Below are 21018 nucleotides of genomic sequence, written 5' to 3' on the forward strand. Positions count from 1 at the left end.
ATCAGGTAAAGGACAAACATCTGTAATTTACCTTTTATGTGTCCACTGCTGTGGTCACTCTGAAACACATCTGTCTGTTAGAGATGGCTCTAAGAGTGCAGCTCGGGACTCCAGGCAGGAGTGAGAGACATTTTAAGGAAGTAATAAATGAAGAAACACATCTTGATGATGATATGACTTTTATGTATACTGAGCCTGATGATACTAATCAACTTTAGATGCACAAGTAGTCTGAAATGTGTGCAAATTTTCTCTTGGTTTCATTTTGATGTTTAAATGTGTCTGGACTAATGAGCCTCATGCAGAACTTTGATCAGCTGGAAAAAGTTAGAACACATGATTTAGTTTTTTACGGTATGTAGTTTGACAGATAAAATCTCAACAGTCTGATGTGGGAGGATTTTACTGAGAAACATCAGACGTGTCAGGGTGAAAAATCTACAATGAAAGCTGCCTGGAGCTGCTTCCAACGCATCACAAATAATTTCATCAGTTCGATGATCGCTGGAAGTTTTCTCATGAAATGTTGCAAATGTTGACTGGCTGTACTGGCCTCCGTGTGGTAGGGAGTGTAACGATTGCAGCATCTCCCTGTTTGTTTGGATAAGGAGGAGTAACCAGGCCAGTAAAGCATCTCATTGAGCCGTCTGTAACTTGGCTGTCGGCTGTCTAAACCGACGCTGACATGCGGTCTCGGGGAGCCCAGATGAGCCCATGGCAACCGCATTGTTTGTTGTTTCCTAAACTGAACAGAGAGGGGTTGTGGGAGGTGGGTTTGGGGTGGGGTGGGGGGGGGATGGTGGTCAACATCTTGAACATGTCTGCCAGTCTGAATGAAACTGCTGAGACAAAAAAAAAGCCTTTATATGTGTTTGTGTCTGCGTGAGAGGGCGTTTGTCCTGAAGCCTTGTAATTACAAAGTGGGTGTTTTTTGAAAGTGTGAGACTGAGTGAAGGCAGCTCAGCTGGATAGACTGAGCTGACATGCACCGTCTGTCTGTGTACCAGGTCTCTGTACATGGCAGTATAACAGTGTGTGGACAGATCCACATCCATACACTGAGACCAGTTTAACCCTTTACAGAGAGAGAAACCCACTCCAGTTTAATGATACTGGTGTTATCTTATCTTTCATATTTAGATTACTTATAGTAGTAATAGTAATAGTAGGAGCCACCCTTTGCTTTGTAGCTTTGCACACTATTGTCTAAAGTTGATTGTTGGAATTTCTTGCCTTCTTAATGTGTTTGAAACCATCAGTTGTATTGTGCTGAGGTAGTGTTGCTATATAGCAAATAGCACCACTTCTGTATTAATCCATATTATGACAAGAACCACCTAACTAAGTAAAGAGAAACAACCACACTTCATTATTTTAAGACATGAAGGTCAGTCAATTCAGAACATTTTTGAAAAATTGGTGTTCAGAGGCTGATTGCTGATATATCATTATCTGCGTACGTGTCAATGACGTGGTTTTTTAGATACATTGTTTTTTAGTGGACCCAGCATCACATTTCTGCTTTTAATCCGTTGTGAGAGAATATATTAGAGGATTATGGCTAAATGTCTAAGTGGTGTAACTGCTAGTTCATTCGTTTAAAATATTTGCCCAGTACATATCCTGATCACAATTCATTAAAAAAGAAAATCTTGTATATAGTTTTGTCAATTTACTTGAAAAAAGACATTTTTTAAGCAGATGTTTTTTGGTCTTTGTTTGACAGTCAAAAGTGTAGAGAGACAGGAAACATGCAACATATGACCACAGCTGGAATTAAACAGTAGACTATGCATTCATCTTAATTAGTAGACTCTCCTATTTCAATCTCAAGGATCCAGTAGTGCTCAGGTTCCAGTCAGGAGGTTTGGCCCTCGCCACAATAATGGAGGGATGAAGTGAAACCAGAACCAGAACGTTCGGTTCTGTTTGAAAAGTAAGAAAACAGGTCAAAATCGACACTTTAACATCCAGAACCACAGCCTCACATACTCACTAACAGTGCATCATGTTTTGCTCTATTTATTGGCACAGAGATGGCATATTTAAAAAAAAAAGATGTGATATTTCTGTTTTTAGAAGCACTTAATAAGCGTCATTTCCCACAAGGGTGTTAAACATTAACAGCTGGTCAGACTTAACCAGTCAGAGTCCAGCTGTAATGGACGGAGACGACTGAGCGATGATGTATGATAACAACATGCACCTGCTGGAAGAATTTAATGTGAGTTGTAGTTGTTTTGTTTCTCAAGTCTAATAAAAGTGATGAAAAGTTGAAATTGTAATGACAAGCGCTGTAATGGAGACTGATTTATCTTTTGAATGTGGATTGTTAACACACAAAACTTAATGGAACAGCTGCTGGTCACATCTGGACTCTGACTCTTATCTATAAGCATGCACGCAACTTGCTTTCACTTTTATTTTCTTTGCACATTTGATTCATTCAATAATTAGCTGCTGTTTATTTAAAGGCAGTATCCCAACCAAGGTTAAACTGCCTTAAAGAAACCTTAAAAGATGCTCATTAGTTCAGTGAATAGTTTTAATCTCTTATTATCTACAAGCTTTTTTACTTTTATAACAACATTCCTAACTTCTAATTTTTCAACATGACATAAAGTACAGGCTACTTTGCTCCTCAAGTACACATCATAGCCTTCACATAGCCGTATCAGTCAACCCCTAAATCTTTTGTTCTAGCTGAGAGGTTATTAGCCACAACAACCTTTGGACCAGTCCAACGACAGGAAACACAGGGAACTATTGACATTAGGTACGTGCAAATACCTCACGGCATAAAGGGTCAGGAACACCTTCACGTCAAGTAAATAAACGAGGCGTACAGGGAGCAGCAGGGGCAACAGGAGGCACACAGGCAGAGATTCCTCAGCAGCCTGTTATGTTATTGTATTTTTCCAGCACAGAGACTCGCAGCTCTTCGAGGAGGCAGGCCGGGCGTGGAGCTGCAGGGCTGTAATTAGTCACAGTTGACTCACTGTCATGACAGATTTTTTCGTTTTTTTCTTGCCCCAGAGCGTCTGCATTTAAATCATTTCACACACAGCCTGCTACTCATTCACACAACTGATTACCAACAAACAAAGTTATGTGAACAGAGAGTCTCGCAGAAGTTCGTCGAGGAAAGAGTGATTGTGAAATGAAGAGAAGTACACAGCTCAGAGGCAGCAGCGGGCTGCAGGGAGACTACAGCTACACTCATACACTGATTTATTATAATGCAGTTCCTCACAATACCTCACTGACCATGTAGTGTTTAACCTGAAGTATTTACAGTGTGGCATTCAGGTGTTTTTTAATCTCAATACACTGAATACGTTTCATGAAATACAGTTTAAACAATATTTTCATTTTAAAAACAGCCTCTGTCCTGTCAGATATTAAAACCTGTCCATTTAAATACTTATTAAAATGTTCAACTTAAAATCTCATTCTTGACCTCTGAAATAGTAGTTAAACACAACAATCTTGACTTAGGGTCCACTTACTAGCTTTTTCCAACATTTTTAACCACATCTCACCCTCTTCATTATGTGACAACATTACCTTGGTTGTCATGGGGATGCTTAGGTTTCATCACAAGACCCAAGCAAAGCTGCATTAGTAGCCTAAGGGGCCCCAGGGCACTTAAGCTTATGTCCCCCAAACAGCTTTTATTTTATTCTGATTGGATAATGCAGCTGTCTGGTGGAAACCTTGTAACTCCATATTTTGTTTTGGACAAACTAGGTTTCCAATAGTGACCAGAGCCCCCCCCCCCCCCACCAAAAAAAAAAGAAAAGAAGAGCACACATTCTTTTCTCCCTTCACTGAGGGCCCTTTACTGCTCAAGGGCCCATATGTTAGATCCGGCCACAGTAAGTATGGTACTTTGGTCACATGGTAGCAGGTGGTCATATGTTGGGGAGAGCTCATGGTCTTTACAGTCAGATGTGATGAAGAACATGACACTTGGTTGAAAGTAGTTATTGGAAAAAAATTAATACAATTTAAATGCTCTTTGAATGTAGTAAATATATTTATATTTTGAGCTTTAAATTCAGCTATTTTCTGCAAATATTTTTTAATCCTAAAGCCCGAGCAGAGATAATCCTGATCAGGATTACTTTTTCAAACTTTGGTGCTTCCCCTCCAGGCTGTGTAGTTCTCCATGTGACCAGAAACTGAACTTCTACAGCTAAATCTGTGAAGTACTCACAGCCTTTATCTGCCTTTAAACGTCCTCATCAGTGTAGTGGTACTGCTGCCAGGCGACAGAGAAAACTAGCTAAACAACATTTAATTAGGGCTAAATCATGTTTTCCTTTGGAGCCTGGAGGTAAACACTCTGATGGTCTTCCCTGCAGACCGTTTCCACCGTGTCCATCCCATCCAAGCTGTCCAGCCTGGCACTGCTTGCTCCACATGGCCGTCTGACCGACACGCTGTCTTGGCAAACACACTTGGCGTTTGAACAGGAGTCTCAGCGTGCTTAGTCTGTGGCAGACACATATGCACATATGACTACACCGTTCCTCTGTGCACCGCAGACGACCTCATCTTTTTCTATTACGTTAGTTAAGATTACAGCATTGTTTTTAATGAGGGGACCTCCTCACTTCTTTTCTACCATATTGGATTAGACCAAAATGTGCCTTTTTTTCTGTCTTATAGTAAGATCAACTGCAAAACGTTTCAGCTACTAAAAGCCACAGAGCCTCTCTCAAAACCCAGAATAGCAAATGACAAAGATGCTCTAATACTTTGTCATGTGCTACTTTTGCAGAGTAACACAGCATCTCTCTGCAAGTAGCATCTGTTGGATCTCCACTCTAATTAGCTGGCTATACATGATTGTTTGGTCCTGGCTAGGGGGTGGTGGGGGAGGAGGTGGGGCAAAGTCCTGTGGAGGAGGAGGTCTGTTGTTGCAGTCCCTCATGGTTACTGCTACTGGAGGTCGGTAAAAGTTGCAGATTGCTTAATGCATCTTTAATAAAGGCCTGCGTACGTCAGATACAGAGTGATTCTTTTTCTTTTTTGTGGAATTGCCCTTGAAATATCAGGGATGGGCCTCCAGTTCTGGATAGTTTGCCTCAGGCAGACACTGGATGTAGCGGCCATTTAGAAGGAGGTTAAACTATGGTCTTAATCATCGTCACACACCACCGACCACTTGAACCGGCCTCGCCCTGTCCCCTCTGTCTTCCCTTCTGTCTTACTTATTCCTTGCGCCCTCTCTGCCCTCCTGTCATTTTCCAGCCCAGCGAGACGTCACATATGTTGGCTGTGTGCGTGACAGTGACAGAGGAGAGAGGAGTCTCTCCTGCATGGTTGGCATCTTTGCTACTGTCCACGAGGATTAGCAGACCAAATATACCCCTCGCACTCACCGTCGAACGGAACACCACATGTGTATACCAGCATCTTGCAGAACACCAAATATATCCAGCTACTGCGGGACATGAAACCTGCCCACCTAGAAGGCCAAATATATCCAGTACCTACACTGCATAAACCCTCTGACTTCACCACGCTGAAGGGGGCGGTTTGCTTTAGATTAAGGTAGACAAAGAGAGAGAGTGAGAAAAAAAGAGATAAAGTAAACGGTACATATCTAGGCGGCAGAACCAACCTGACCATCTGCATTTTTGTGCCAGCTGTTTAGGCAGATTATTATGATTTTGAACACTTTGGTAGAAAACTAAGCAAGACAGAGAAACAGGAAAATAGGGACAAGCTGGGACAGATAAGACAGTGGAGTAAAGCCTATGGCTCTTTATCTGGGACAGCGATAAATCTGTTTCTCCACTCGTCTAAAGGAAAGCTGCAGTAATCCAGTCTTGAGACAGCACTAACATATATGCCACGTGTGGATTTTCCCTACTGAAAACAAATGGCAGATTAGGACGCATCATGTCAGTTTAAACCGTAGTTCTTTTATGCAGTGATGTTTATCCACAACTCTTCTCTAACATGTTTAGGGTTTTGGCGGGGTAGTGATTTGGTTTTACTGATTTATCAGATTTTTTTTAACACTGTCATGACTACAGAGGTGCAGTCTGCTGTTTTATGACCTCTCCAGTAGAGGGGGGCATGTAACTGTTCAGTAAAACAGTGGAAATTCACCCCCTTCACTGATAATGGCAATGTCTGGAATTGGATTGCCAAGTTTATCAAATGAGCCAAAATATTAGAAAAACCTGTGAAGCATATCCAATTTGTTATATGTGTTATTCCTCATACACCTACCTGTTTCAGTTCATTTTCTCTAACCAGTTTATGAATGATTATATATTTGGTATATATTTATGTAATGTAATGTAATTATTTGAATGAACACAGACAAAATATATTATATTAACAATGACAGTTATACACACAATCTTGGCTGTTCAAAGAAATAAATGTTCACTATTTTATGGCTTTGTTATTTAGAAATCTTTATTTATTCATATAATTACTTATGTTATGAGGTCTTATTTCTTTAAAATTGAACACTTAGTGTCTCCATAGGAACCAAAGTTAACAAGGCATCATAAGCACCATTAGCTTATTAAGACTGAGCAGACCTTAATGTAAAAACACAAAATTTGAGGATATGAAAAATGCCTGCAAAGTAATAGTTTGACATTTTGTAAATTCTACTCATTTGTTTTATTTCTGTGAAGTTAGCAAGTTTGATACAACTCTCATATCTTAGTGGTAAATATGAAGCTGGAGCCAGGAGAACGTTAGCTTAACTTGCACACAGTGAGAAACAGCCAACGTGGCTCTTTTAAACTAATAACTCACATTTTATAAATGTGAACACTGCAGCATCTTTAACCTTGCTGTGGACGTGTGTGTGTGTGTGTGTGTGTGTGTGTGTGTGTGTGTGTGTGTGTGTGTGTGTGTGTGTGTGTGTGTGTGTGTGTGTGTGTGTGTGTGTGTGTGTGTGTGTGTGTGTGTGTGTGTGTGTGCGCGTGCGTGTAAATATACATACAGTGCATATATTTATGCACCCACTCAGCTCATACTAAGTGTTGGAAAACTTTAATACCACTAAATTGAATATAATTGTGTGCAGGTTTATGTTAACTTGCTTTTCTTTGATGTTTAACTCATTACAAAGCACTTCAAAGGGTTATGCGTATTTACTGAAGTTAGACTGTTGGCAAATATGCAGTAAACTTTAAGCTTAATAATACTTCAAAGCTGGTTTCATCCCTGTTATCTACATCTAGATTTTTTCACAAGTAATCATACCTTTTGGCTCATTTAACACAACACTGTATTTCAAGTGAAGTGAAGACAGTGCATACAGTATAAAGTTGTACTTTGTGTATAAAGTTAGCTCTGTTCCTTTTCTAAGAACCATCCAGCAAGACACCTCCCACTCCAGGAAGTCCTCACACATTATAATCACTAACTCTGCCCCCTTGCTCACACAGATTCCTCACCACCTCTCACAAGACCTGGTTCGAGGGGGGCTAAGAGGGAGGGGGGTGGTAGGAGGTGTAGGCTGCTCTCCATCCGTCCCAAAGTAGCACAGCCAGTTGTAAAATCACTTTACAGTAGGAGCTGGTGAAGAAGTGTAGCTCTGTGGACTGAGACATCTTCCAGCTCTGTCACACAGTTGTAGCAGGGTGCATTGTGTCCTGTGTGTGTGTGTGTGTGTGTGTGTGTGTGTGTGTGTGCGTTATGGACCGGTATCATCATGTGCTGAGCAGCAACAGGACTGTACCGGCGCTGAGGCCAAGTCAGAGCAGGGAGCAGGCCTTAATGTATCTGCTCACTTTGGGAAAAGAGAAGCCAGGCTTTCTTGATGACATGGCTACGCTCATGAAGGTAACTGATGCCACTGCTAATATTAACAAACTTCTGCCCTTCATTACTCTCTGACTGGATTTAAATAGACTGTGGATATTCCTGTGGTGGGGTCTTTGATTGTGATCTGTGTTACCTTGGCTTCATGTGATGCTGTGGTTTACATTCACAAGGATCTTTCAGGCCTTTAGACTTCTCTTTTACTTTGAAGATTTTATGACTTGAGCTTGAGAAATGTGTCACATGTACTGCGGGTGAAATGATATAACCTGAAGTGTGGAAATATCAGCTCTGTAGTAATCTTGACAGGCAGGTAGAAACTTGTACTTCTTGTGCTGTACTTTTGTGTTTTGTGCATGCTTACGTGTAAGATAAAGACTGTGGTCAATACTACCTGCTAAACAATTTCAGGATTGTTACTGTAAGCATACTAGCATGGTTATGTTAGTATTTTCCATAGGTAACTGCTAAGTACAGCCTCACATAGCATGGCTGTAGACTCTTAGTTGTGTTTCATGATAATTACTCAAAGGATTAATGGATTCACAGGCTTGTTATTGAGGAAACATTCTCTAGATACATCATTTGATAAAGTACTCCACCGATTTAGCAGTGCACTCCTTTAAAGGACCACTGTGTAGAACTTTGTGGCATCTAGTGGTGAGCTTCCAGATTGCAACCAACTGAATACCCCCTGCCTTTCCCTTCCAAGCATGTAGGAGAACCTATGATGGCCGTGAAACTCGCAAAGAATGCCAAAAAAGGTCCTCTCTAGAGCCAGTATTTGGTTTGTCCATTCTGGGCTACTGTAGAAACGTGGTGGTGCAACATGGTGACCTTTGTGGAAGAGGACCTGCACTCTCTGTAGATAGGCTCATTCTAAGGTAGCAAAAACACAACAGTTCTTATTTTCAGGTGATTACACATTCAATATTCAATATTCATATTCAATTTCTGCCAAGTCTATTCTTCTAGATGCCACTAAATTCTACACACAACACCTATAACATTGTCGGGTCATGATGTGTCACAAAGTTGGATGTTGTCTTTTTTATTCCATGCATTCTTCTTCCTTGTTTAAAATCTAGACCTTACATCAACCACAATGCATCTCATCCATTGAAAGTTTGGATCCAATATTCGGGTTTGTTATGCTAGTAGCGGCTAATTTAGCCTCAGGCCACTGATCTCCAGCAGAGATGAGTAGCGGGCTACAGAGGTCTGGTAACCTCACTTGTTAATTCCAACCAATGCTGACTGAAATTACATCACTTCAGGCAATTAATCAGACTTTGCACAGCTCCCTCTGGAGACACGAAACACACCTGGAAACAAAAGGATGTGTAGTTATCCGTCAATCAACCGAAGCTGTGAAAGCTTGAAGTGAAGCTGTTATTTTGTTCCATAAATCAACTCTTTCAAGCAAAACAGAATTCAACATTAACATTCTGATTAATAATGTCTAAAAACAGTTTTACAGACAGTCTTACAATAAGGGTACATCATCATCATCAACATAGAAGTCCCTGTAAGGAAAACCTGGCTGTTGAGCTCCAGGCAGCTGTGTGCATCTTCCAGGCTGACAGCTGGGCAACTGTTTGCTTGGTACTATTGTTTACTTTGGTTGGTATGCTCACTAAATCTCCTCTGGCTAAACAGCATCTCCTGGATATACTGTACAGTACAGTTGTGAACTCCTGTACCAACCAGCTGCTATTGACTTATAGTTTTTGGGAGGGTATTGATATTTAATCACATAATTCCGTGTGCACAGCAATTTGTTTAACTTAACAGAGCTGATGTAACTGACTGCACATCTTGCAGCTTCGCTCTTATCTGTATCCTATAATAATAGTCAAGCCAAAAGCCTGCTTATTATCCCCAGCAGTGTTTAGAAAATGTGAAAATACGACTCTCATCTAGCCTTTAATCATGTATCTTCGTCTTTGATGTTCTCATTTCTATGCTGGAAGTGTTTGACATGATAACTGGAACCCAGTCTTCACTTTGAGAATTGACCCCAGGGCTTGGATCCCAGTTGAGGAGGCTTCAGCTATTTAAATGCCAGCCAACCCCCACCAGGAGCAACAAACTCCATAGTTTCATCTTGAGATCAGTGCCAACGACATCAACACAGAGGACCACCAGCTTATTATCCAGAGAGGCTGGCTGCCACCGGAGAACCCACTTGTCCTATCCCCTGCCTGGCTTTGATGCATGTGTGTTCCACAGGCGGTGGAAAAGAGAGAGCAGCATGAAATAAACTAAAAATGTCTCTTGTTAGGATCATCTGTTTGTTCCTCCTCTGGGATCTGAACACCATGAACCCTCCAAGGATCCGAGTCTGATCATGAATGGGGTTTGTTTTGCAGACTGTTAAGGAGACGGCGAGTGTGAATTTTCCCCCCGCCTGCAGATATATGTAGAGAATATGGCTTTGTTGAACTTCCCCCAGTTTACTCTGCGTATACTATTTGTGTGTGTCAGATTTGTTTACGCCTGTGACGTACAGTAGGCGAGGAAGAGTACGGCTGTGCACTGAAAAAGTAACTGGTCTGATCAAAGGTACGCAGACGGGGAATTGCCCCGGGTGCTCGGGGAGGAGGAGGGGAAGAGGAGGGGGGAAACATTAAAGGGCATGAGAGAAAACAGGAGACACCGACTCTTAGGGGAGAGAAGGAGACATGAGGAAGAGATGCTGACTGCTGGGAGGATGAAAATAAGAAAAGTAAAGAGTAAAGTGAGGAGCAAGTGAAGAGACTGACAGAGTGAGATGTAGGATGTCACATCAGTAACGTCTCTATAGCATATATGAGTATCAATGAATGATTTATTCCTAATAGAAAATGTTAACAAATGTTGTTGCATCAAATACTAAGAAGAGGACACAGAAGTTAACTTAATAATGAGTTTAAATCAATACTGTGCCTTTTGAAGGAACACTCTCCACCTTGTAAAATTGGCTTTTTATTTCACATGTAATCTTTAACAAGCTGTACTTAACTCTGCTGCTTTTCAACACAAAAACTTCAGCACTCTCATTAACCGTGGTGCACCTGCCACCAAAATGTCTGTTTCTACACCCAGAGGACGCAGGATCATCAGTAGCTTCAAACTCAAGATGTTGGCATTATAAGGTGCTGTCAAACCCAGTTGTCATGGGAGCCACCCACTGTGGGTGAGACGTGGACGGCTGTGGAATGTGTGTGCCGGTGTCTGGGGGAGGACGCAGGCGGTGAGTTTGGAGAACTCTGGGAACTAGGCATTCCTCCGTAACACCATGGTTGTCTGTGCCTGTCACCCCCCCCCCCCCCCATCTGATAGACATGGAGTCTAGAACACTTTCACCCTGTACCAAGGCTGTTCATAAAAACTCACATGTAGGGGAGTTTCACAAACTCACATGCTGCAGCTAAAATAACCTACTGTAAGGTTTTATTACTTTGTTTTTTGAAGTTGTCTGTTGAGGGAAACTTTATGACAGATAGCTCACATTAGGAGATGGTTGTTAAACATCACAACAGTGTATGACTACAGCGCTTCTCAGGAGGTGTTTAGCAAACATGGCTGAACTAAGCTGTGTGTGTTTGTGTGTGTGTATGTATCACACTGTTGGTGGTTTCAGACTTGTGACTTGGCTTTTCTCTTAATGCGCTGATGACGCAGCGGGACCCACAGAGGCTGTTTCAGCTGTGAACAGATACAGATCTGCTTGGTACAGATTAGCTTACTATAGACAATCACTGTATTTTATTGGGAGGTGAAAAGAGACACTCTCCAAACAAGAGTGGATGTAGTTGATGTTGTACTTAGTTGATATTGTGCCAAAAAGGGGGTATGTGAACTGACATACATTCAGGGTTGTACACAAAATAGGACAAAAGAGTGATCGAACTGAGAGTTTCTCCCCAGGTACACCTAATCCAAATAAAGTGCAATGAAAAGTGTCAAATTTAGCATTTGTGTTCAAGATTACGTTAGCTTGTATGGTAGCTAAATATGGCCTGTCTTGATGTAAGTATGTTTAATTTATAAAATGCTGTGATTAATGTATCTAGCTAGATGTATGAGATTAGTTGCAGTGGCAATAATTTGCATAATTTGCAATGTCAAATTAGCTGCATTTCTGCATTCAGAACCTGGATTATGTCATTTTCCAACATTTTTTTCATGTAATGTCATTGAGTGCTAGCCAAATTTACTACCAAATTTCCTGTTAAAAGGGAGTTTTTTCTTGCCACTGTTGCCAAGTGCTTGCTCATGTGGGAATGTTGGGTCTCTTTAAAATTAAAACCTGAAGAGTTTGGTTTAGAACCTGCTCTATGTGTAAAGTGCCTTGAGATAACTCTGTTGTGATTTGGCGCTATACAAATAAAGATTGATTGATTGATTGATTTGTGATATAATTAGACTGTACTTATATAGCGCTTTTCTAGTCGTTATGACCACTCAAAGCATTTTTACACTACATGTCTCATTCACCCATTCACACACAGATGGCAGGGGCGTCCACGGTACCAACATGCTCATCAGGAGGAAACTAACCATTCATACACATTTATACACCGTTGGCAATTTAGTGTGGAGCTGGCAATCTTCCAATTGGTGGAAGACTGCTCTACCTCCTGAGCCACAGGAGTTCTGTTGGTTTAGTGTACAGTTAGTTCTGATAGCAGTCATTGCCATATACTGTATGCACATTCTCTGTAGCCGTTTGGTTTGGATTTAGGAAACTTCTCTAAACAGCTGATGAGTGTTGCCGTGGAGCTCTGTTAATGTCACCCACAATCCTCCCAGAGGAGGCGTGGGGATGGGGGTTTATTGTTATGGTGGTGTCATGAATGGGGGGGGTGTTACCAGCTTTTAAAGACCATTATTGGTTCATCTGTCCATTGGCCAAGCTGGTTTGGTTTGCATGTATGCCTCATTTCAAGGTCTGAGCTTCTTCTCAAAGCATCCACCATGAGAGTGAGTAAACCACAGTTTCTTCCTTTTTCTGGGTTCATTTTCTGTGACATGTTTTAGGTTAATTGTTGGGATGCCAGGGTTTAAGCAAAGCACAACTCCTTTGTATTGCTTCAAAAAGGTTATCTAAAGAGAAATACGTATTGTATTTCTGGCCATGTTTGTCATTTATTCACCAGGTCAAAATGAAAGGCCTACATTTGCATAGCTTCATTGAACAATTGTTGAAATGTCTGTTTTTCAAGGCTAAACCTCACTGTTTCCAAATGGGCCATGGGAGCTTGGCGTCTAATCAAAGGTTTGGATTAACATACTGACTTGTAGTACGACCTTCCTTTCCAGCTTTCAGAGCCTGAAGGTTCTTGATAATGATGTCAACGGAGAGACCTAGAGACTTACAAACTGGTGGATTTTTTTAGTGCCTGTGGCAGCAGTAACCTTTGAGCATAATAATTCCTTTGGCATTTCAAAGTGCCTCATAGGAAAACATTGAAAATATGAGATTCCTACCAATCTGCCAAACATGCAGTTAATTAGGAGCATAATTTGAGCACTGGCGTCAAATTTGATGCTGTGTCAAGTTGATTTACGTTGAGGCCAAACACATTTGATGGTATGAAATCTGTCTGTGATCCTGCGACTCAACCATCATACACATTTGGTAGCCTAAAGGCTGTCTGGCAAATGAGACAATGATAGTGCCGCCTTTCAATCAGTTTTCTTGACGAAAACAAGACAGACGTCAGAATGTTGAGTGGTCTAATCTGTGTACATGTGCATGCAGATGTTGAGTAGGAGGACTCATGAGTAGTTGTAGACTTGCCAGTAAATGTTTGAAGTTTGACTTTTTTCTAGTGAATATACAGCACTGTTCTGCAGCCCAAAGGGGTCTTTTACTCCCACCCACTCAGTTAAAAGCTAACTGGTCCCAGATTACAGGTTGGAGCTAATGGTGGGGCTGGAGCTCCTAATCATGCAGCTGCTCCCTCAGTGGGAAAGCTGTGATGGCTGCAGTTTATGGGAGATGATCCAACAGGGTATTTGTTTGTGGGTGAGAACAATCTGTCCTGCTGGGGGTTCCTACGCAACAAGAAACTGATTGAAACTTGAACACAAGAGCATAAAATAACACAATGCTTCTTTGTTTCCAAAAACGTGTCTATTGTTAACAATAAGAGAGAAGATACTCTGTGGAGGCGTGTGAATAATGAGTTCATGGTTTGACTGATTGACTGAAAACTGATTGTGGTATTTTTGGTTTGAATCGCCATCTGTTTTACTATTCAGTTTCTTTAAATTTGACACTACTCATCAGTATTCATTTGGCAGGATAAACCCATTATCCAAGAATTGTCTTCTTTCATTAAACCTTAAAGTTAGGCTGTGTAGCTTTCTCATTGTCTTAAAATGCTCTGTTGAACTCCCAAACAATAAAATGCCCTGTTGCTGAGTTCAATACACACAGTGTTTTGTGACTACAGACTACTTGGTCTGGTACAGTATGACCAGTAGCTTGTGGTGGCTTATCGTAACCCTAACCCTTTTGACAAATACGGTTCCTGACTCTCTACTTGTGCCACTGTTTAATAGTGAGTGTTGTACAACCTTTTATCATTTAACATGATTTGTAGTTACTGTAGCCACTGTTCAGAAAATGTTATAAAGGCAAACTTTAAATGAAAAACATGCAAACTCTAACTTTGTAGGCTGAAAAGTTAGCCTAGTGACATTCTATGCAGCCTGTTTAAGGATGATTGGTTAGGGTTGAAATATGGAATGATGTATTTCCCAGCTAGTTTTGCACTACATACCAACTAATGGGGAGAAACAAAATCGTAACTCATGAACCATTTCCTAGATTCTTCCAGAACTTTCAACCTCATCACATGGCTTTTGTGAAAGGATGGGAAAGTGGGTGGAAATAAAAAAATAAAAAAATAAAAAAAATGTCAAGAGTTTTAATGAATGACATATAAGCCATACAGTCCAACACTAAATGACAACTTCTACTCTACTTTCATCTTGATACAAACTTGCAACAACTTTGAGTGCCAGCATGGAGCACCAGAGCCATAGAGTCTATGAATTTGATGTCTGGTTTCTCATCACTACACAGCAAAACTGGCCAATGAGACTCTTTACCAAACACTTGGGTGTGTATCTTTAAGGCTCACAGTGCTGCGTTGCTGCTGTCTGTGAGTCTCTGCAGACCTCAGAGACGCTGTGTCTGCAGCATAGGAGGTTCAGCAGCTGACATTCAGAGTTCAGAGGTTACATATTGGCCCGGTGCTGCTGTGGGGCCCCCATAGGTGGGCTTGACCCCCTCATAGTGACAGCTGGACAACCAGTCACGCAGTCTGACTCAGGGCAGTGTGGGCTGCTGTGTTGTTTCAGGGGTTAAAGAAGTCACGACTCATGCACATACGTGGCAAATACATCCTGCTCATCTTACTTCATTTCTTCTAGTGTTAGAGCACCTGATTGGGTTTTACATTGGTGTTAATTAATTAGTTAGTGTACATATGGAGATGCCTCCCACACTAGTTGTCATTTAGAATTTTTACTCCATGTTAGTTTAATTGTTCTATAATGTATTAGCTAAACTGAATGAGTGAACAAGGTCATAGATCAAAACCATAAGAATTTACTCATTTTCTATGTTTTACAATAAAATTCAAGCAGATGTACAGAACTTCTCTTTCCATGCTGGGTTGCTTGGCTCAGGCACATGCTGCAGGATATTAGGGACAGGGCAGTCATACTATACTATATTATTACTCTCTCTGTCAGCATCAGGCCTGCTCTCTGCTCCTTCTGTCTGAGCTGGCCTATCGTCAGATTATCATTCTGTGGCTGGCTTTAACCCAGCAGCCAGCTCACCAACAGGAAATGAGCTAGCAGGGACATTCTCGCTAGCACGGCTGGATCTAATCTGATGTCGGCTTATATGGATCTATCAGTGTTGAAGAGTAAAGCTAATATTGGCCTTTTATTAAAAATCGAGCTAGTCACCGTTTTAATGCTATGCTTAAATATAGACTCTGGTTTTAATCCATTACAGAGGGCACTTTTAATCTGATGTGCTTCTTTGTTGTTGTGTGTGTGTTTTATTACAGGAGAGGCAGCGACTGGAGACCATCCTCAACCTCTGTGCCGAATACAACAAAGGAGAGAGCCCCGGCCTGGACCCCATGGGCTCAGGGAGGGCAGGTTTCCCCGGAGCGCTGGGAGACGGCTCCTCGGGGCGGAGGCCGTCCATGGAGAACGTCCTGGGAGGGACCCTGTCTCCAGCCACGCTACGCCTGGCGCAGAGGCAGAGGGAGAGCGACGAGGAGAACCTGAAGGAGGAGTGTAGTAGCACAGAGAGCACTCATCAGGAGGTGAGGACATCTCCCGCTCTCAGTACAGCATCAGCACTGCACAATGGAGACAGACAGGTTAGAGGGAATGCTGTTTTTTTTTTCCCCCTCTTCCACCAACCGAAGACGCTCTGCATGTCGCCATGGAGCCCCAGCATGCGCTTGGCTTTGCTGAGTCAGTGGTTGTTATGTGAGGTTAAGGGACCACCGGGGATCTTAAAGGGGATTCAAAGGAAAGGAAGAGTGACTCATATAAGCCAGTGCATAATCACATCATATCAGGTTTAACGTCTCCATACACAGAGCAGTTAGGGTTCTCTATCATGGGTTACTGAGGCTAGGAAAAAATGCATGTTTTGGTTCTAAACATGCACTGATCTCTTCCTAAATTCTCTCAAACCTACACAACACAAGTTTGAGATTTGATTCACACATCTCAACAGATCACACAGCTGCTCAGTTGCCTGGTGGTTCATCACACAGTGAATCACAGGGTCAAATAACCCTCTGATGGATTCTTGGCTTGTAAGTTACCTGCCTGGATCTTAAACTACCCTTCGCTCTCACTCTCTTATTCTCTTCAAGTCATGAAAAAAGCAGCTCGTTACATCATCTGATTTCACTCAGTGATACATGTTCAAACAGAGTGGAGCGTCTGATTGGAATGAAAACCTGCACACGACTGCCTCAGATTAAAGAAACAGTCACACAGCACATTTAAATGCTAAAGAAGAGTTCAGTTTGTTTTATGTCACATCCAGTTATGAGTTTTTCAAAGTAATGGCATCGTCCTTTTTTCCCCTAAAGGTATTTTGCTCTTTTGTTCAGGGCGAGTAGGGTCACTGTTATTATTATTATTATTATTATTATCATTATTATTATTATTATCTAGAATGCTGTTTCACATATTAGGTGCATGTTATGTGAACATCATGCATGCTATGTAAGGGTTAAGTCCTACATGTTCATTACCAGTTAAAAGTAAACAAGCGTCAAGGGGATGAAGAGGTGTGTAAATAGAGAATGTACAGAGCTGCAGTCAGCTACTTTCTGCCCCCCCTCTGTTTTGGATTCTTATTTACTAGCTTCTTGTGCTGTTTGTGAGGCTTACAGTATGCTGTAGGAATGCTGATTCTTACACCAGCTCCTTCATAAAGCTCATTTATCCATCGCAACACCCTGCTCAATCTTATCTCTGTTTCTCTTCTGTCTCTGTATTTCTATTTTGTTGTGACCAGAAAGGGTTTCTAAAAACTACTGTAGTACTTGTCTTTCCTTCTTCTCCCCTCTCCGGCTTCCTGCCTTAAAAGCCTAACCTGACTTTGTCTCCTCTCTCGCAGCACGAGGACTCGTCCAGCTCGGGCAGCGCCGGCCGACTGGAGCTGGGTTACCTGGAGGACGAGCGGGTCCGCGTCCTGGCTCGGATCGACGAGCTTAAAGGCCGGCTGACGGAGCTGGAGCAGCAACTCCAAGAGTCCAAACAAGAGGTGATGAAGCACATAGAAATTAGTTTACTGTAAAGTGGTAAAGTTTCATATTTCGCGGCGGTGTAACGCTGTGGCTCGTCCACCCTCCCAGGCAGAGATGGAGCGCGCCTTGCTGCAGGGAGAGAGGCAGGCGGAGCTGGACCAGATGGAGGCCGAAACGGACATCATCGCCCAGTTGCAGCAGAAGCTCGACGAGCTGGAGAATGCAATCCAGAGGGAGAAAGACAAGGTAGAGACAGAGCAGAGGGTATTTGAATCCACCGAGTGTACTGGATTCAAATGTTTGCTGAGGTTCTACACATTCTTTGACACTTAAAACACACACACAGACACACACTGCCTGAGCTTTTGTAGTCTCCTAAACACTCCCTACTGGTTCGTCACAGTCGGTGTCTCTACACAAGTCAGCATTCTCGTCTATTACAAGCTTCCCTGACTTGTAGATTGGGTTTATTGTACAGATAATTTCCATATAAAGGTTTTTGATAAAGGGCTGGATTTTACCTACTTGGGTGTTCTCTGGTGCATGACTCGAGCTGAGCGGTTTGCTCTCAGGTCAGCTCTCATTCTCCCATTTTCCTCTTCAGCTCAACTCGGCTCACTAACCGACATCCGTTAACCCCTAATCCCTCTTCTGCTTCTTCAGCTCTCCAAATTTCTATATTTCTGACCTGTTTCACCCTCTCCTTGTTCCTTCACTGTCTGCATGACAGAACCTGCAAGGCCAGGAAACCTCTGTAGCCTCTGTAGTCGTTGGTTCTGTAGTGCACGGGTTCTTATTGGGGTGTTCTAGTAGTTGATGTAAGAAGCAGTAGCATGTTCTCTGTAGTGGTTTTAGGGGGATTTCTCTTTTCTTTTTACATGCATCCACCACATTTCAACAGTGGAAAGAATAAAAAAGCACATTTAGAAGCTTTGTTTCTCACCTTTCGTTGGTAATATTGTTACTAAAATCCAGATATATTATTGAGTCCAAGTCTAAAGTCTGCATCTCGTGAGGGTTCCTGTGAGGATTCCACGAGGTTCCCAACCAAATGTATAGGAGTTATTCACGATCGTTTTATTGGAAGATAAGCGAACAAGGAATGACTGCTTTGACACTTTAAACCTGTCCTTGGATTTTACGCTTAATTTTGTCCAAGAATAAAAGTTCTTCCGTGGGAACTCTTCTTACAAAATAGCATCAACATTTTTATACATGTTTTGGAAACTCTGATGGATCAAACAGTCAGATTTTTGGGCATTATGATATAAAAATGATTCGGTGGTATCTCAAAGCTTCAGCAGAGCTTCCCAGCGAGACTCCTGTCAGTGGTTTTCACATCAAAACGTTAATACTCACAGGGTAAAGCCACCTTTGCTCCAACACAGCTCATAAAAAGCGAGGTTAGCCATTACCGATGGAATCCTGGGCTCCAAACTGGGGCAGCACCCAGGAGACGTGTGTGGAGAGCATCTCAGACACTATCAGATTAACATCACAAGTCACTTCATAAATGTTCTGGGGCCAAAAAATGTCAAATACATTACGGGAGGGAAGATTTTCTCACCGCTTATTGAAGCTGTACTTGTTGGAAGAAATGAGTTGCTCATTTTGGAAAGTTCTTTGTAGGAACTTGAGTTAAAAAATAATTTAAAAAGTGTCTTGTTGCAAAATTAGAGCACAGTATTGTATTACGAAATGTTTGAGAGATGTAATTGTGTCTTCTGGCTAGTTTTGTTTTATTTTGAGCGCATATATGTTGTTAATGAATCCCAGGTTGCTGGTTCAGTGCCTTCTTCCTGTTCTCTGCCAGGCCCTAAAAACCTGTCACCATGTGTCTGTTTGCTAACACCTTACAGCTTTTTATTTGCATGGCGTGGATTTTGAGCAGTGTGTTTCTCTCTCTCTCTCTCTCTCTCTCTCTCTCTCTCTCTCTCTCTCTCTCTCTCTCTCTCTCTCTCTCTCTCTCTCTCTCTCTCTCTCTCTCTCTCTCTCCTCTCTCTCTCGCTCTCTCTCGCTCTCTCTCTTCGTCCATCCATCCTATGTGTGGGTGTGTGTTGTGTCTTTCTAGGAGAGGGCTAATGTTGAGGCAGAGCGCCGGGCCCTGCAGAGCCTCCAGGAGGGTTACGCTGAGCTGAAGAACCAGCTTCATAACTGTCCCGAGTCCCTGCGGGAACAGTTGCAGGAACAGCTCAAAAGGGTGGGTCGTCAAGTCCAGCAGAAGCACCAAGCCCCAAAACTTCCACCCCACCACCCACAGACTCCAGTCTGCATTCGCTTGCCCCTGCCTGACTCATTCCATCACCCCACCCACCTCCATCCCACATACAGCCTTTTAGAAAGTAGCACCAGCCTAGCTTCCTCTACACTGTTGTCTTCCTCTAAATTGAAGGTTAAAGCATTGGCAACATGTGGTATTAATGACCTATTTTAAATGTTTAAATGTAGAATTTGTAATATTAAGTATATATAAATATATATATATATATTAAGTATTGTGAAAAAGTAGACCATCTTTTTACCACATTATGTCAAGTCCTTTAGTATAGACCATGTGCTAGTGTCCTACAAATGCAAAGAGCAACTAGACAAAAGTAGCAGTAGCTTCAAAATGGAGCAAGAAAGTCTAGAAGCGTCATTTGTTTTTGATAAACTGACATTTTAGCATTTTTTTTTGCCAGGTAAGCTTTTTTATTCTTTGTTATAACTAAATGAGACAGTGGCTTAATCCAGCACTGGTGAAGAATAAAACCCGGCTACACTCCTGCTAACCAGAACTAGCTTAGCAGTTCTTAGCAGCTACCAAGTTAGCTCATGACGCTAGTGGAATTCATGTTATTTGGTGTGGTTAAAAATACATATTAAAATGTATTAGACTGTAAATTGAAATATTCTATTGATGTCAATAGAAATAGTAGAAGTACAGTGAGATAAATAGTAAGTTTATTTTCTAAAATGTTAACCAGTTAAAATGGACAAGAAAGCTAAAGGAACACATTTTATTGATTGATACTGCATTCTGTGATTAACCACGGCCAGTAAAGTAAAGTATGTATATTTTTTTAGGTTTAATTTCTTTCATCATTAATCATTCTATGGATTCTAGGGTCAAATAATTAGCCTATATGTTTGTCCAGCAGCTTGAACATTTCCAACTTTCTGTAGTTGTAATTGTATAGCTGTTGCTCTCTGCCTGTATAAGGCCAGTATACTGTATGTGGCAGCTCTCAGCACATACCATCACACATAGTGCTACTAGGACCTTTAACCCTTTAGCAGAGGCCCACTACACAGGGTTTAAAGACACACGCATTTGCACACATACACCCAGTGCATCTCAGAACCTCACAGACGTGCCGTTGCCCACAAAGCTGCAGGAATGTTCCCTCCTCCGCACCACACCTACATGCTACTGAAA

At 41.8% G+C, this 21018-nt stretch overlaps 1 protein-coding gene across 7 annotated transcripts in view; it reads left to right on the forward strand.

Annotated features, from left to right (window-relative positions):
• The window catches only part of phldb1b (pleckstrin homology-like domain, family B, member 1b), a 74153-nt gene that overhangs the window by 30630 nt on the left and 22505 nt on the right, over positions 1-21018 (forward strand). For 4 of the 7 annotated variants that reach the window (XM_053320591.1, XM_053320585.1, XM_053320587.1 and 1 more), the window contains exons 4-7: positions 15888-16208; positions 17471-17617; positions 17709-17846; positions 19672-19800. In XM_053320591.1, coding sequence (XP_053176566.1) covers positions 15888-16208; positions 17471-17617; positions 17709-17846; positions 19672-19800 — 735 coding nt within the window. The remainder of the gene's footprint in view (positions 1-15887; positions 16209-17470; positions 17618-17708; positions 17847-19671; positions 19801-21018) is intronic. The other 3 variants (XM_053320588.1, XM_053320589.1, XM_053320590.1) reach the window with 3 other exon arrangements.

Source organism: Scomber japonicus, chromosome 6 (assembly GCF_027409825.1).
Source record: "Scomber japonicus isolate fScoJap1 chromosome 6, fScoJap1.pri, whole genome shotgun sequence".
Lineage (NCBI taxonomy): Eukaryota > Metazoa > Chordata > Actinopteri > Scombriformes > Scombridae > Scomber > Scomber japonicus.